The sequence below is a fragment of the Pristis pectinata genome, chromosome 10 (assembly GCF_009764475.1).
Source record: "Pristis pectinata isolate sPriPec2 chromosome 10, sPriPec2.1.pri, whole genome shotgun sequence".
Lineage (NCBI taxonomy): Eukaryota > Metazoa > Chordata > Chondrichthyes > Rhinopristiformes > Pristidae > Pristis > Pristis pectinata.
In genome coordinates this window covers 90,291,144-90,309,327 of record NC_067414.1, presented here as the reverse complement: position 1 = coordinate 90,309,327, position 18,184 = coordinate 90,291,144, and the positions used below count along the sequence as shown (strand labels likewise).

The 18,184-nt window shown below is 45.5% G+C and overlaps 1 protein-coding gene across 1 annotated transcript in view; it reads left to right on the top strand.

Annotated features, from left to right (window-relative positions):
- plb1 (phospholipase B1) overlaps nt 1-18,184 on the top strand; it is a 141,697-nt gene that overhangs the window by 34,846 nt on the left and 88,667 nt on the right. Inside the window, exons 14-19 of the mRNA XM_052025451.1 lie at nt 9,412-9,470; nt 9,554-9,627; nt 11,224-11,267; nt 13,807-13,915; nt 15,219-15,270; nt 16,516-16,596. Coding sequence (XP_051881411.1) covers nt 9,412-9,470; nt 9,554-9,627; nt 11,224-11,267; nt 13,807-13,915; nt 15,219-15,270; nt 16,516-16,596 — 419 coding nt within the window. The remainder of the gene's footprint in view (nt 1-9,411; nt 9,471-9,553; nt 9,628-11,223; nt 11,268-13,806; nt 13,916-15,218; nt 15,271-16,515; nt 16,597-18,184) is intronic.

Here is an 18,184-nt window from a genome sequence, read left to right as displayed (position 1 = left end):
CCCCCGATCATCTTCCTTTGAGCAGGAGAATTAAGTAGACACTTCCCGGGTTATGGAAGGGTTCCAAGAACTGTCCGTAGTACAAAGTTTCCTTAAATCGGAAATGCTGTCGGCTGAGATTGCAAACATTGTACTAGTAGATCAATTAGCTACAGATTAATGCAGAATTTAGTTAATTTTAGATCTTAGTTAGAATTAATCAGTCCAGATCTGTACCATGGATTCAAAACATGCCAGACCTCAGGAGTTACTGGACCATGGGAGTTCCTAGACCAGAGAGTTTCGACCTGTAGTAAATTGTACATGATTTTTTCACTGCATTCTCTATCCGCCTTGAGATTCCTGTTATTGGAATCCAGTGTTAGATCAGGTAATCCCAAGCCAGATAAGTAATGTTCTCCATGCAGTGCTCCAGTCATACAACATTCCAGGGTCATAGAGTCATACAGCATTGAAACAGGCCTTTTGGCGCACCTGCTCCATGCTGACCATATAGAACCCAGTTACGTTCATCCTCTCATCCCATTTTACTCTTCCCACACTCCCATCAACTCCCCTAGATCCTATCACTCACCTACACACCAGGGGCAACTTCGACTGGCCAATTAACCTACCAAGATGCACACCTTTGGGATGTGGGAGGAAACCTGGGGGAAACCCACAGGGAGGATGCGCAAACTCCACGCCAAGAGAGTGCCAGAGGTCAGGATCGAATGCCGGTCACTTGAGCTGTGAAGCAGCAGCTCCCCCAGCTGCACCCGTCTCTGACACTACGGTCTCTCTGCAAACCTCCGATTCTGGCCTTTATGGGATAGTCTCAGTTCAGGGTTTGACCATTTAGGGCTAAGCTGAGGAGAAATATCTTGATGAAGCAGGTTGTAAACCTTTGCAATTCTCCATCCCAGAGAACTAAGAACATTCAATCATTGAGTATATTCTGGGTTTATAGCAGCAGATTTTTGAATACTAAAGGAATATTAGGATATGAGGATCAGCCGGCAAAGTGGAAAAGAATGCTGTTAAATACTGGAAAAGACTTGAAGATCTTAATGAGTTGCCATTTCTTATGCCTTTATTCAGACTGTTGTAATCCCAATGGAACTACTCCTAAACAATATGTCTGCAAGAAATGCTGTCTCAAGTAAAGTGACTCCAATAGCAATTCACACTGCTGTCATGGGGAAGAAAGTGTTTGCACAGGTGCTGCCCTCTCATTGCTGCAGGGATTCTCTCTTGCTGAGGTGGATGAGAAATATCAACTCACCCAGGGATTTTTCTCCAATCCTCTTGCAGGCCATGTTAGTGTGAGTCTTTGCAAGTCAGTTCCTATACCTGAACTATGTGGCATAAGGAACAGAACAAGAATAGGAACGGAAACTTTTTCCCGGGGCGACAATTTCTAACACTACAGTACATAATTGTAAGGTGATTGGAGGAAGGTATAAGGGGGATGTCAGGATTAAGTTTCTTACACAGAGAGTGGTGGGTGCGTGGAACGCACTGCTGGCAGACGTTGTGGGGGCAGATACATTGGGGACATTTAAGAGACTATTAAACACATGAATGATAGAGAAATAGGGGGCTATATGGGAGGGAAGAGTTAGATAGATCTTAGAGCAGGATAAAATGTCAGCACAACATTGTGGGCCGAAGGGCCTGTACTGTGCTGTAGTGTTCTATGTTCTATGAATAAGCCATTCACACCCTTGTGCCTGCTCTGCCATTCAATAAGATTATAACTCATGTTTAACCTCAGTGCCACTTCCCTACACCCACCTCATATCTCTTGATTCCCTCAATATCCAAAAATCTATCAATCCCATTGGGCTCTTCCCTTAGCTCCTCACTGCCAAACCTGCTGCAATCCTCTTCCCACTGGCAATTGGTTGAGGAATCTGCCATTCTTAATATGTATAATGTGTCAACAAAGATGATTAAATGCACCATATATTTTGCATAGGAAAGATATAAGGGGAATGTTTGTTTTATATTTCCTAATGGCATAGAAGGAGGCCTTTCAGCCCATTGAGTCCATGGCAGCTCATAGAGCAACCACATCAATCGGAGGTGTGGGGTTAGTGTAGGTCAATGGTGCTGAGGTAGAAAATCACTGATGACGGCTGGAAGGTGGAGCAGCCTCGAAGGGCTACTCCATCTCCTATTTCTTCTGTTCTTATGATTCTGAGCTACTTACAAGTCTGCATATGATCAGCCTCCATCTTGGCAACCCTCTGACCTGGAAATGTCTGGTGATTACAGCTACATTGCCACGAGATGCTGTACAGCTGGTACATACTCCCAAAAGGGTGTTCTGATTCCAACGTTCAACACATGAGAGAACCTAGGTGCTCTGTTCTGCAGCAGGGGTTTAAGTACATTCACTGTGAGCTCATTATCAGCTTCAGTCTTTCGAACCTCCTCTGCAATCTTTCTCAGATGATGCCTGCTCTTGCAGAATGTATCACCCTCCCCACCCTTCACCCCAGAGGGTCTGGGTCGTGACGACTGCCTGACTGCTGTTGTCTTCCACCATCTCTTTGTGGTATCGTGGTTGGATATCATCCTGGTTTAAGGGTGACACCTCCTCAGCCGTCCTGTTGCAGAAGGAAATGCAAGCTTCCTATTCTCTCATCCTCCATCTGCTATCCCAGTTGGAATTTTGGGATTCAGCAGCCTTGCATCTGTTGTTCCAGTTCAGCAGTTCCTGTTGCTGGGCTGGACAAGAAGTGGACCCTGACACTGCCAACAGACGGAGGGATTCATCTGTGTGTGTTCCTTCTCATAAAGCAATGGTTGTTTTTACTGCATTGAATTGTGGAGTGTGGTAATGATGCTGTCCGCATGAAATACCATGTAACTACACATTTTGCAAGCTCACCTGAAGACAAGTGTGAGCTCTTGTCTGTCACAACCTGATCTGAAATATCACAATCTGAGCCTTCAGCTTCTGAGTGACGGCTGATGTCTTTGAAGCGAGGTGGTATATTTCCAGGATACTTCCAGATGTCTCAATGACTGGTCTTTGGCCTCGACCATTAAGAGACGCACTGTCACCTTTGTCCAAAGTCTATCCATCACCTCGTAAACTCCCTCTGCTGTGTTGCCTCCATAGATCTACGTACATTATGTTGATGTGGATTCTTTCACTTCAGTGTTCATTTTATAATGAATCAGGAGCTCTTCTCAAGCTCCAACTCTTCTTCCAGATGTGATAAACACATGCACTCCAGCATTCCTCTTAAGGAATTTGGTACAACCCCTTTCACCCGTGAACAATAATCCCTCAGAAAAGCTGAGGTCACCATAAACATGGAAGCACAGGAAGATTGTGTGGGGGCTCCTGTTGATTCTCTGGATCCCTCTCAAAATAACTGAATGGAGTTTTTGTTGCATTGAAAGTGATGTGCCTGCTTGAAGCTTCTTCCTCAATGACTTCTATTCGTTGACAGGTTGCTATTCTCAAAGTCTCCTGGGATTGATTTAATTGATCTGTCCTTCAATGCATAGGTCTATGACGTAGCAAATAATGAAAGAAAACCAATTTTGACATATCCGTAAGGTTATTTCTATATGGTATCCAGTCATACAACGATTGGCATCTCTTTCCACCAAATGAATCCAATGTTATAACAGATCACATTACTTCTGCTTTATCCTGCTTTGAATCGTTGTGGCACTTCTCAAAAGCAAGTCAGTGTTCCAGCAAACCCACAATGTTGATATAACACACACAGACCACTTTTCCAATATACCATCTCCAACACTGGTACTTCAATTTGTTCAATTTTGGGAAGTTATGCAGGGCAGGACTTGGCAGGGCCCTGAAGAGTGTTATGGAACAGAGATACCTAGTGTTGCAAGTACATGTAACGCATAAGTGAAAGTGGTGAGACAGGTAGACAAAGTGGTGAAGAAGGTGCTTGACATGCTTGCCTCATCAGTCAGGGCACTAGTACAAGAGTTGGGATGTCACGTTACAGCTGTAGAAGACATAAGTGACATCGCACTTGGAGTATTGTGTGCATTTCTGGTCGCCCAGCTATAGGAAGGATGTCATTAAACTGGAAAGGGTGCAGAAAAAATTCACGAGGATGTTACTGGGATTCTGGAGGGTTTAAGTTATAAGGAGAAACTGGATAGGCTGTGATTTTTCTCCCTGGAGCATGGCAGGCTGAGAGGTGACCTTATAGATATATATAAAATCATGAGGGGCATAGATAAGGTGGTAGGTCACAGTCTTTTCCCAGGTAGGGGAGTCTAAAACTAGATAGTGTTGCTTTAAGGTAAGAGGGGAAAGATTTAAAAGGGACCCGCAGGGAACTTTTTCACACAGAGGGTGGCGTGTATATAGAACGAGCTCCCAGAGGAAGTGCTAGAGGCGGGTACAATTAAAATGTTTAAAAGCCATTTAGGTAGGTGCATGGATAGGAAAGATTTAGATGGATACTGTCCAAGTGCAGGCAACTGGGACTAGCTCGGTTAGACAAATTGGTCAGCATGGACAAGCTGGGGCGGAAGGGCCTGTTTCCATGCGGTGTGACTCAATGACTCTACTATCTGTTCTTACTTTCAATAATGTACTCCTTGTCATTTTTTGGTGACTCATCATTCGTGAGTCATACTTTAAGTTTATTCTGAGCTACACACAGGCCTGCACATGGCCATCTTCCAATTTAGCAGCCCTGAGATCTGGAAATGCTTTGTTCTTAAGATTACTGGATGACCATGAGACGGCATTAGATAATGCATATCTGCGATAGACAGGAGCTCAGTTTAAAGGGTGAAAAAGACATGAATTTATAGGGGATCTAGCCACGGGACTGGATTAACACATGTTGTGAACTTTTTTGTTCTAATTGTGTTCTTTCTTGTAAAAATTGAGTATAATTTATGTTTGTTTTCTTGTGAATGCTGCTTATCTGATGCTATGTGCCTGTGATGCTGCTGCAAGTAAGTTTTTCATTGCACCTGTGCGTACATGTACTTGTGCATATGACAATGAACTCGACTTTGACTTCGAACATTTTTAGCACTGAAACATTTTTGAAGACCCTTAACTTGATAACTGTGAAGGCAGCTGGGATCCATGCCTCCTTCTACCTTTCTATAATGGGGACAAGCGACATCCCCCGGTGAGCATACGCCTCTTCCATAGAAAGGATAATGATGGTACCTCCTGTGATCTCAGCAAGTCATCCAGCAGAGAATCCCTTCAGGACCAGGAAAGTGAAAGGATTTTCAGACCCCAGATGATTCAATGATTGTTTGTTCAGCCATGAGGACCAATGGGGATCCAGTACAGGAGGTCGTACAGTGCTGGTCTGAGGAAATAGATGAGCTTCTACGCGACTGCTTTGAGTCAGTAGACTGGTCCATATCCAAAGACTCAGCAGCTGATCGAGATGAGTATGTTACCACCATCACAGACTTTATCAGCAAGTGTGTAGAGGACTGTGTACCAAAGGGGTCAATCCCGATGTTTCCCAACTGGAAACCATGGATGAACTGGAAGACCTACTCTCTACTGAAGTCCAAGACTGCAGCATTCAAATCAGGTGACCCTGACCTTTACGAGAAATTGAGATACAACCTCCATAAAGCTATCAGGGATGCTGGGAGACAATACCAATCCAAAATCGAGTCCCAGACCAGCCATCAGTTGTGGCAGGGCTTACACGCTATAACAGGCTACAAAACAAAGTCGGGCAGCATCACCGACAACAGCGCATTCTTTCCCAATGAGCTTAACGTATTCTATGCACATTTTGAACCTAAGGGAGTGGTATGTCACCACCCATCCCGACAACTTTCGACACACCTGTACTCACAGTCACCAATGTAGCTGTCAGATCAGTCTTCCGGAGAGAGAACCCACAGAAAGCATCTGGCCTGGATGGAGTCCCCGGTCGTGTCCTTAGATCCTGTGCAGATCAGCTGGTGGGAGTATTTGCAGACATCTTTAATTTCTCCCTACTCCAATCTGAGGTACCCACCTGTTTTAAGAAGAACACTATAATCCCACTACCTAAGAAAAATAAGGTAACGTGCATTAATGACTACTGCCCGGTGGCTCTGACATCCACCCTCCTGAGGTGCTTCAAGAGGCTGGTCATGGCATGCCTTAACTCCAGCCTCCCAGAAAACTTCGACCCACTGCAATTCGCCTACCACCGAAACAGGTCCACTCCCTGGCCCTATACTCATCTCTGAAGCATCTGGACAGTAAAGACACCTACATTAGACTATTGTTTATTGACTACAGCTCCACCTTCAATACTATAATTCCAAGCAAACTCCTCTAAGCTCCGAGACCTGGGATGCAACACCTCCCTCTGCAACAGGATCCTTGATTTCCTGACCAACAGACTGCAATCAGTGAGGATAGGCAGCAACACATCCGCCACGATTATTCTCAACACTGGTGCCCCACAAGGCTGCGTCCTCAGCCCCCTACTCTACTCCCTATACACTCATGACTGTGTGGCCAGATTCTGCTCTAACTCCATCTACAAGTTTGCATTGTGGGCCATATCTCAAATAATGATGAGTCAGAGTACAGGAAAGAGATAGAGAGCTTAGTGACATGGTGTCATGACAACAACCTTTCCCTCAATGTCAGCAAAACAAAAGAGCTGGTCATTGACTTCATGAAAGGGGGCGGTGAACATACTCCGATTTACATCGATGGTGCTGAGGTTGAGGGGGTCGAAAGTTTCAAGTTCCTAGGAGTGAACATCACCAAGAGCCTGTCCTGGTCCAAACATATAAATACTGTGGTCAAGAAAACACACCAGTGCCTCTGATTCCACAGGCAGCTAAAGAAATTTGGCATGTCTCCTTTTACCCTCACCAATTTTTATAGATGCACCATAGAAAGCATCCTATCCAGATGCATCACGGCTTGGTATGGCAACTACCCTGCCTGTGACCACAAGAAACTGCAGAGAGTTGCGGACACAGCTCAGCACATCACAGAAACCAGCCTCCCCTCCATGGACTCTGTCTACACTTTTTGCTGCCTCAGTAAAGCAGCCAACACAATCAAAGACCCCACCCACCCCGGACATTCTCTCTTCTCCCCCCTCCCATCAGGCAGAAGATACAAATGCCTGAAAGCACATACAACCAGGCTCAAGGACAGCTTCTATCCTGCTGTTATAAGACTATTGAAGTCCCCTAGTACAATAAGATGGATTCTTGACTTCACAATCTACCTCGTTATGACCTTCCACCTTACTGTCTACCTGCACTGCACTTTCTCTGCAACTGTAACACTTTATTCTGCATTCTGTTATTGTTTTTCCTTGAACCATCTCAATGCACTGATGTGATGAAATGATCTGTATAGATGGCATGCAAAACAAAGTCTTTCACTGTACCTTGATACGTGTGAAAAATAATAAACCATTTTTATCTTGGGAGAATAATTTACAGGGTTATGGAGAAAGAGCAGGGAATGGGATGGATAAGATTGCTCTCCTAGGAGTCAGTGGCAACTCAGTCGACTGGGGGGCTTCCTGTTCTGTAATGGCTCCAGAAATTTTAACTCATCAGGTTTCAACAATAAGTGTAGAGTTTTTATTCACATCCAGGATGTTAACACCTTGTGCCCAACCCAGAATGCTCTTAAAGAGATGACGAGCCACAGTCTTGAACCGTGACAGTCCGAATGGTGATTATGCTTTGCCATATCGTAGCACTTTGGTAAATGTATTCATTGTGCCTAACCATTAAAGAATTGGTAATTGCTTTATTATTGTCCATGTACTGAGGTATAGTGAAAAGCTTTGTTGCCATCTATACAGATCATTCCAAAACATAAGTACATCAAAGTAGTACAAAGGGAAAGGCAATAACAGAATGCAGAATATAGTGTTATGTTGCAGAGAAAGTACAGAGCAGGTAGGCAGATAAGGTGGAGGGCCGCGATGAGGTAGATAGAGTTCATTTTTATCATACAAAAGGTCCGTTCATGAGTCTTAAAACAGCAGGATAGAAGCTGTCGAGCTTGGTGGTATGTGTTCTCAAGCTTTTGTATCTTCTGCCCAATGGAAGAGGGGAGAAGAGAGAATGACCGGGCTGAGAGGGGTCTTTGATTACATTAGCTGCTTTCCCGAGACAGTGGGAAGTGTAGACATAGTCAATGGAGGGGAGGCTGGTTTTCGTGACTGGCGTTGCTCAGTAAGGATAGCCGATTTCCCTCCCTTCAACACACAAGTGAACCAGACTGGTTTTTCTGACCATGCTGTAGTTGAACGGGCATCATTATTGAAACTATCTTTTCATTCTAGAATACTTAATTAATTAAATTCTGAAGTCACTGATGGGATTTGAATATACTTTTGGATCATTGGTCCAGCACTTTTAATTACTGGTTATGTTACAGAATTGCTATGCTGCCATTTTCTCAATCGATCTTTTATTCATTGAAAGCAAAGTATGTTCCCTGTTGGTTAGCGTTCCTCAGTAATTTAAGCTGCTTTAGTCATTAATTAATCAAAGACAATCCTTGAAAGTGTGGCAGCTGCAATATCATTCGTAAAATAATATGTGTGATTTATCAGATGTCATTATTTCAGCTGACTGGGGTGGAGCGGTTTTTGGAACGGACTAACTGAAATGTATTTTCAATGGAACTTACCACCCAGTTACAAATGAAGAGGCGCAGTGCAGGACACAAACATCGTTAGGCCTCATGCATTGGTACACTGTGTGCCAAAGGCCACAGGCACCAATTAGTCCAAAAAGATGAACACTTGATCTCCCAATCCACCTCGTCGTGGCTCTTGCACTTTATTTGTCTACCTGCACTGCACTTTCTCTGTAATGGCAACACTATATTATGCATTCTATTTTCTTTTTACTACCTCAGTGTAATTATGTATGGAAAGATCTGTCTGAATGGCATGCAAAACAAGAAGCTTTTCACTGTATCTTGGTACATGTGACAATTATAAACCAATACTGATACCACTGGTGACTACATTTCTGGCCTAATTTTCACTGTAGTTGCACAACCATTTCTAAACCATTGCCATGGTCATTACCTCCAGAGAAATTTTCGTAACAACATTTAATAATAGCGAAAAACAGAAAATGTTGGAAACATTTGGCAGGTCAGGCAGAGTTAATGCTGCGAGAACCAAAATCGACATTTCAGGTCGATGTCCTTTCATCAGAACTGGTGAAGCATCATTGACCCAAAACATTAACTCGGAACCCCTCTCCACAGATGGTTACTGACCTGCTGCGTGTTTCCAGCACTCGCTGTTATATTCCAGGTCCCCACATCTGAGTTTCAATCGGATAGTGATGTCTGGCTACTTGTGCGCCTTAATTACTCTGCGTTGGTTGCTCTAAGTAGTGTTGTTTAGCAGTCACTCATGCCCAGTCCTTTCCTTCCTCCACCAGTCCACAAGCTCAGACCGGCAGACATAAAGGTGATTGCTGCCCTTGGAGACTCTATCACAGTAAGTCCATGCAACGTTGTCTATTGTACAACACGATCCAATTCCATTTATAATTAAATAATATCTTCCATTTGGTACTTCAGGCAGGTAATGGGGCAGGATCAAAGCCCAATGACCTAGTTGGCGTTCTCACCCAGTTCAGAGGTCTCTCATGGAGGTGAGTAACATTTTGCTGACCGCTGTTCAGTTTAACTTTGTGAATAGGACTCCACCATTGTCATATTTTCCTGTGACATAGGAGGAGGCCATTCTGACCATTGAGCCTTTGCCAACTCTCAGAGCATTCCTGTTATTTCTCACGTACTTCCCTGTTACATTTTCGCTCGCATGCCCATCAGCTCCCCTCCTGCCTCCCCCCGATTCTCCTACACTTAGGGCGATACGTTGATAACCTACCAACCAGCACTTCCTCGGGACATGGGAGGAAACCAGATCGCTGAGACGAAACCAAGGCCCAAACCCGCAAACTCCACGCCGACGGCACCGGAGGTCAGGATCGAACCCGGGTCGCTGGAGCTGTGAGGCAGCCACACTAACTGCTGCGCCACTGTGCCGTCCAGCTGCTCTTGGCTATGCGTTTATTGCTGACCTTGAAATGGGATGCCCACAATGGTGCCGTCCGTTCACTACTAAGCCTCATGAATCACAATGTGGATCTGAAGCCAGATCTCTGAGTCTGGGTTAGGATTCTCGAAGCTGATCTTTCTGCTTCTTGGAGCTTCAGGCGTGGCTGTCCCACCACTGCGTTTAAACCCACCCAATGCACGTCCCAAGAGACACACCAGAGCCAAAGAATTGGCATAAGGACAAGGATCTCAATGGTTTGTTCAAAATCCTGCTTTCCTATAGTGCCTTTCATCTCCTTAGGACACCACAAAACCGACCAGCCAATGGAAAATGTCTAAAGCAGTCTCACTGTCTAATGTAGAGAAATACAGCATGTATTTACGCACAGCAAGATCCAATCAACATTGTGATAATTGCCAATAATCTCCGTGGTGAAGTTGGATGAGGGATAAATATGGGCCAGGGCACTTTAGAGAACTCTTCCATTCTTCTTCAGGGTAGTACCATTTGATCTCCCATGTCTTTTGAAGAAAGCCGTAGATTCATAGAGCTATACAGCACGGAAACAAGCCCTTTGGCCCAACTCGTCCATGCCAACCAAGATGTTTATCCAAGCTAGTATAATTTACCTGCCTTTGGCCCAACTTTGGTTTAACATCTCATCTGAAAGGCGGCGCCTCCAACAACACTGACAGCCTTTCTCGGTCCTGCCTCCTGAATGGGACTCGGACCCGCCAGCTTTTGCCTCAGAGATGGGACTGCTGTCAACTGAGGCGCCACCATTAGACTGAACATGATAAGGAAGTAAGGAAACAGAAGGTAAAGGAGGAAATTCCACACTTGTCTGTTCAGCTGAAGGCACAGCTGCCAATGATGCCGGATTAGAAATTGGGGATGCCGGAATTTAAGGGATTCCATGTGGTTGCAGAGAAAGAGAGGGGGTTGTGGTCATGGAGGGATTTGAACAATGGGGGTGATGTATCTAAAGTCAAGGGAAAGGCCCAAGACATCCCATTATTGTATCAGTAGGTCTCTACTCAAAATCCACCCAGCAGGAAGGCAGACCGCACTACTTTTTGTACCCCAGTGTCCAAAGGCATCAATTATGTTCCTCCCTTTTGAGAACTTGAATTTTACTGCAGATGGAAGTAATGAGAAACGATCTTCTGCCTTTTATGTTACACAGCATCGGGGGAGACAAGAATATAACAACTGTTACCACACTGACAAGTAAGTGATGCACTTTCTACCCATTTTGCTCATTCATGGCCTTTCTTTCTGAGCTCTTATTAACCAGGATACTTAAAATTACATTTACTGCCACCATCGGGACCACTAAGGCTATGAAGCTTCACAGGGATATGGGAGATCTTTTCCTCCTCTCCTGCCCTTCCTTAATTGGGCCAGGTTTACTTTTCCAGCTATAATGAGACGGGAGAGTAGCTCCCACATTCTCAGTGCCAAGGACCGTTGCCACTCCCAGATAAAGGGAACTCGAGGTTCCTGGCTTTTGGGCCTGACCTGGGCTCCCCGCCGAATGGAGGGGTCTGCCGAAGTCCAGGGATGGGAGGAGGGCGCCAAGCTGAAGGTGGAGAACGCAGCACCACAGCATTATCCGCCACCGCCCTCCCCAATGATTTTCCTCCCGAAACAAGTGGAAGGTTTGTCTGTGGGCAGCGTCAAGTCAAGTTGAGTTTATTGTCACGTACACAAGTACGGTGAGGTACAGGTACAATGGAAAAACGTGCTTGCAGCAGCGTCACAGGCACGTAGGCACAGACAACACACAGAACATAAATTAAACAAGACAGTGGAGAAAAAAAAAGACTGTGCAAAACAAGACAGTGTGTAAAAGAAAAGCACAATCAGAGACAAGTCCATGATAGTGCAAGAGGTGGTCCATGGTGCTCCATTGCTGAGGTAGGGTTAGGGTTGTGCAGGTTGGTTCAAGAACCTGATGGCTGTAGGAAAGTAGCTGTTCTTGAACCTGGTGGTGTGGGACTTCAGGCTTTTGTACCTCCTGCCCGACGGTAGCTGTGAGAAGAGGCCATGACCCAGATAGTGAGAATCCTTGATATTAGATGCTGCCTTCTTGAGATGGTGGATCCTGTAGATGCTGTCAATGTCAAGTTGACTTTGGTCTGCTTATCCTTCTGGTGAATTTGGAGGATTTTATACAGACCGCGTTGATGGTAGCTGTCAGTGGCGTGAGGTGCCTGCAGCAGGCAGTCCAGGTCTCAGAAGCACTCAGGACGGCAGGGATGCTTGGTGGACCATGAGCTTTGAGGTAGCTCTGAGGTCTTGATCAAACACCTTTGTCTCCGATTGATCGAAGGCTGGGCTGGCACGTTGAAAGCAGCGGTGAATCTTATCATCAGTGTCTGCCTTGGCTGAGAGTTGTCTCCCCAGGTCTGGAATGTAGTGCACATTTTCCCCAGTCTTGCGGTGAACCCTTACTGTCAGAGAGCACCATGGTGCAGCAGGAGCAGGTGGGTAGAGGACCTCAGTTAAGTGGATTCTGAGGGCAGGACCATCTCCTCGTCTGCTTCAGTGAGCACGTCTGTGATAGCTTGGAGCTTGGTCTCAGAGCAGGTATGAACACAAGCCTCATCTGCATACTGCAGCTCGACTACTGAGATCGAGTGACCTTAGCTCTGAGGTGTAGTCACTACAGGTTGAACAGTTTCCCATTAGGTGGGCCTGAAGAATAGTTCCTGTCCCACCGAAAGTTTGTAAGGTAGTCAGACCTCTTCACTGGTCTCCAGGTGAGGTCCAACCAGGTTGCTATATAATTAGGATAGCTTTTAACCTCTGACCTTCTCATCCACTCATCATAAGGGACAGTGTTCAATTATCAGAGCATTTGATGCTCCTGACTCTGGGCATTATACAAACAAACTGTTAATTGGTGTATCTGCAGCTCACCAGGGTCATTAATCTAAGAGTATTCCTCTCACACACGGACAAGTGCAGCACGATCCAAGTCACGCAGCCTCCAAGAGTCATACAGCATGGAAACAGGCCCTTCAGACCAACTGGTCCATGCCCACCAAGATTCCTATCTAAGCTAGTCCGATTTGGCCCTTATCCCTCTAAACCTTTTTTATCCATGCACCTGTCCAAGTGTCTTTTAAACGTTGTTAATGTACCTGCCTCAACCACTTCCTCTGGCAGCTCGTTCCACATATGTACCACTCTCTGTGTGTGTAAAAAAAAAGTTGCCCCTCAAGTTCCTATTAAATCTTTCCCCTCTCACCTTAAACCTACACCTTCTAGTTCTGGATTTCCCAACCCTGGGAAAAAGACTGACTGGGACCTCCAGCATTCTTTCATCATCAGGATGAAAACCTCCCGGCGTTCCCAACCCAACATTAAGTCAACTTACCAATTCACTCAGAAACGCACTCACTCCAATGCACAGGAACAGAAGAAAATAGGAGCAGGAGCAGTTCACCAGCCCCCTCAACACTGCCCCACCATTCAAAGTGATCATAACTAATCTATGCTGACCTCAACTCCTTCCCTACAGCCCTGCCAAAGTCACCCACACCTCGAGGTCTATGAAAGAAAGAGGAGGCTGTGCTCTACAGCACACACGGGGGAAACTGATATCTCACTCCTTCCCTGATCTTTTGGAATTTCCAATGTACTGTTGACACTTGTGTCAGTTGCAGAAATCAGTGACAATGTTTTATTTACCTCCTTGGTTGGCAGGTATTGACAGTCTATTCTTCCGCTGATGGATGTTTTTATCTGATTTTCTATTCAGACATTCTCCGAGAGTTTAACCCTTCTTTGATTGGATACTCCACTGATACTGGTCATCAAGACACCCCACAGGCTTTCCTGAACCAGGCTGTTATGGGATCTGTTACTGGGTAAGTTTATTCCCTCTGGATTGTTATCTCGGTGTCTACTCATTTCATTCTCTTGTTATTACATTGGCTGTCTGGTCCTTACGCACCTGGGTTATTACATGGGGTTCCTGGTCCTTACACATCTGGGTTATTACATGGGGAGTCTGATCCTTACACACCTGGGTTATTACATGGGGAGTCTGATCCTTACACACCTGGGTTATTACGTGAGGTTCCTGGTCCTTACACATCTGGGTTATTACATGGGGAGTCTGATCCTTACACACCTGGGTTATTACATGGGGTTCTTGGTCCTTACACACCTGGGTTATTACATGGGGTGCCTGGTCATTACACACTGGGTTATTACACAGGGTATCTGGTCCTTACACACTGGGTTACTACATGGGGTGCCTGGTCCTTACACACCTGGGTTATTACATGGGGAGTCTGGTCCCTACACACCTGGGTTATTACATGGGGAGTCTGGTCCTTACACACCTGGGTTATTACATGGGGTGCCTGGTCATTATACACTGGGTTATTACATGGGGTGCCTGGTCCTTACACACCTGATTTACACACAGCCAACCTCCACAGGTTCAAGAACCAGACACCCCATGTTATAACCCATATAGACCATTCTAGTGATGTTGACTGTGTGATCAATATTGAACAAGAAGATTGGAGAACTGCCTTGTCCTACTTTAAAATAGTGCCTTAAGCTCTTATACATCCAGATGAAAGAACAGATGAGCTACAATTTAACCTCACCCACTGTGAGTACTGCACTGGGATGTCAGCTTTCAGTTTTATGCTCCAGTCTCAGGAGCGGGAATAGAACTTATAACTCAGAGGGGAGAGTACCACCAATTAAAGCACAACCTTGAGTAGTTCCATTCACCACTGTTGTCTTGGATTTGGTTAGTGGTTGTTCGCTGCCCAGAAGTAAATGGAAGAGTAAGGGAGATGGGATTATTGCCAACGGTCTATAGATGGGATAAGCTTGGCAAGGTGAAGGGTCTCCTCTCATTCACACTCATTTCCTGTGATTAAGTTCTTGCAACCACTGGTTTCCTGGTGATGGTGAATGCTGACATTTCCTCACCAGGGCAACCAAGTGTAAGTCCAAGTGACTATGCTTGTACAGACAATGCTAGTTATTAGTTGGATGTTTGTGAGGCCAGAGCCAGTAGAAAACCTTGAATAAGGAAGGAAAACGATTTTTAAAAAATCTAATTTTCAATGTATTTCATCTCAACAGGCTCTGGTTAAAGTTGAGCTTCCTAACTAACCACGTCTTTTATTTCTGCACATTTCCTAGGGACTTGATGGCCCAGGTCAAGAGAATCTTGCAGCTTATGAAAAATGATTCGGTAATAAAGTCCTGCATCTTTATTAGTCCGCAATGTGGGTCCATGGCCAGTAATGGGTGGCAGCTGGCAAGAGGTCAGCCAGCAGAGGGGTAACGATGCTGAGCTAGAAATTCAAACCCCTGAACCAATTATCCAGTGAGCTCTGTTTCAAATCCCCCCATTGCAACTTGTGAAAATATACTCAGTTTGAATGCTAAAAGTGGGTAATGTCGGTAATGATGACCAGGAGCACTCACTTGGTTCGGAGCAGTTTGTTTTTACCTGACCTGGTGTTTAATTACACTCCAAAATCGCCTCAGCTTTATCAAAATGGCACAGAGACTGCTGAAGTACAAGAGGGCAGTGGGGAAAGGCTGACGGTGGAAATACACAGGCCATCGTGTGGACTAACCAGTAGACGGTGGTCAAGCCCTGCAGAGGGTCAGAGATGCAGGAACATGATTGGACAGTAGAGGGGAAGGACCGACAATGGTCCAGTGGAGAGATGGACTGCCAGCTCTGGTTGGACGTCCTTACTAACCCATCAACACACTCCCGTCAATTGGTTATCCTCACAGACGGGCATCTGATCTCCCAGTTAGATGATGCTCTGCTGTAACTCATCACCTTTCAGTCTTGGTTCCAATATTCTCATATGCATCTTAAACGTAAACAAAGGAAATGATCACAATTTTTTTCTGATTTATTTTTCCCCAGGTGGTTAATAACTGTGACGTTTCAGAATCAGGTGTATTATCACTGACATATGTCGTGAAATTTGTTGTTTTGTGGCCGCAGTACAGTGCAAGGCATAAAGACATAAAAATTACTATAAGTTACATAAATAAATAACTAGTGCAAAAGAGGAATAACAAGGTAGTGTTCATGGGTTCATGGACCATTCAAAAATCTGATGGCGGAGGGGAAGAAGCTGTTTCTGAAACATTGAGTGTGGGTCTTCAGGCTCCTGTACCTCCTCCCCGATGGTAGTATCGAGAAGAGGGCATGTCCTGGGTGGTGAGCGTCCTTAATGATGGCTGCTGCAGTCTTGATCCCTGGTGACTCCAGGTTAGTCCTGGCGGGTCGGTTACCGGATCCACAACCAGGTCGTAGGAGGGATGGGTAGAAAGCCAAGCAGAGGGTGGGACCTAGAAGCTGGAGAGATCAGCAGGGTGCTGGGCCAATGGGAGGCAAAGAAAAGTTCTGGGGTGGTCACCTGGGCTGTGAGACACTGTACTTAATGTCGCTGTGACTATGTTTCAACAGAGAATCAATTTTCAGGAAGATTGGAAGATAATTACCCTGTTTGTTGGAGGGAATGATCTTTGTGATTATTGCAAGAATACTGTAAGTAACATTAATACAGACTAACACTAAACCCTCACTAAGTAATATGTCTTTACTGCTGGTTTCCAATGAACAGCCCTATTTCTTTCTTCCCTGTCCTATCCGTGGAAGTGCCCAAAGATTGAACTGCTTTTGGTCAGATTGTGGAAAATAAAGGTCCTACAACACTTAAACAGGCCCTTCGGCCCACTGAGTTTGTGCTGGTCATTAAACACCATCCACACCAATCTTATTTTATCTCCCCACATTTCCAACAACAAGCACCAGATTCCACCAGCCCCCTACAGACTAAAGGCAATTTACAACGGCCAATTAACCTACCAACCTGCACGTCTTTGGGATGCAGGAAGAAACTGGAGCACCTGGAGGAAGCCCAAGCAGGTCACAGGGAGAACATGCAAACTCCACACGGACAGCGCCGGAGGTCAGGATTGAGCCCGGGTTGCTGGAGCTGTAAGGATGCAGCTGAACCCACAGTGTCACCCAGAAGAATGCAAGAACCAGGAGCAGGGGTTGGCTTTTTGGCCCTTGAGGCTGCTCCACCATTCAATGAGAACGTGTCTGATGTGATCCTGACCTCAGCTCCATTTTCCTGCATGTTCCCCACAACCCTGGGGTCCAGAACCATCTCAGTATTGAGTACGTTCAGTGATGCACAACTCTCTGAGATGAAGAGTTGTAATCAGTCATGATAGAGAAAAGGTTCCTCCTCTTGCAGTCTTGCAACCAACCCCTCATCATGAGACAATGGCCTTTAAATCTAGTTTGCCCCATCATCACAGCATCTACTCTGTCAAGCCCTCTGAGAATCGCGTATGTTTAAATTTTGTTATGTCCTCTCTCTCGTTCTTCTCAGAGAGCATAGGCCGAACTTGCTCAATATATGCTCTTAAGACGAATATACGTGGGCTGAGGTGTGGTAGATGGATCTTCATCCGAGTAATTCTAAGAGAAAGCTGCATTTATATGACACCATGCACATCCAAAGGATCCTGCACATTGTTGTATGGCGCCACAATCGCAGTAGCTGACTTGTACGCAACAAGCTCCCATAATAGTCTGTCCTGGTAGCATTTGTCTGTCCCCTTGAACCCACTCCGCCACTTATTAAGATCATGGCTGATCTGACTGTAACTTTGTTCATAGGGCGGCACAGTGGTGTGCCAGTAGAGCTGCTGCCTCACAACGCCAGGGACCCGGGTTCAATCCTGACCTCAGGCACTGTCTGTGTGGAGTTTGCGTGTTCTCCCTTGGGTTTCCTCCGGGTGCTCCAGTTTCCTCCCACGTCCCAAAGGCATGCAGGTTGGTAGGTTAATTGGCCGCTGTAAGTTGCCCCAAGTGTGAGTGTAGAAACTGGGAGGAGTTGATGGGAATGTGGGAAATATAAAAAATGGGATTAATGCAGGATCAGTGTGAATGAGTGGTTGATGAATGGCACAAACTCGGTAGTCAAGGGGCCTATTTTGCTGCAGTATCTCTGTTCAGCGGTTAGCGTAACACTATTACAGTGCCAGCGACCTGGGTTCAATTCCGGCCACTGTCTGTGAGGAGTTTGTATGTTCTCCCCATGTCTGCTTGGTTTTTCTCC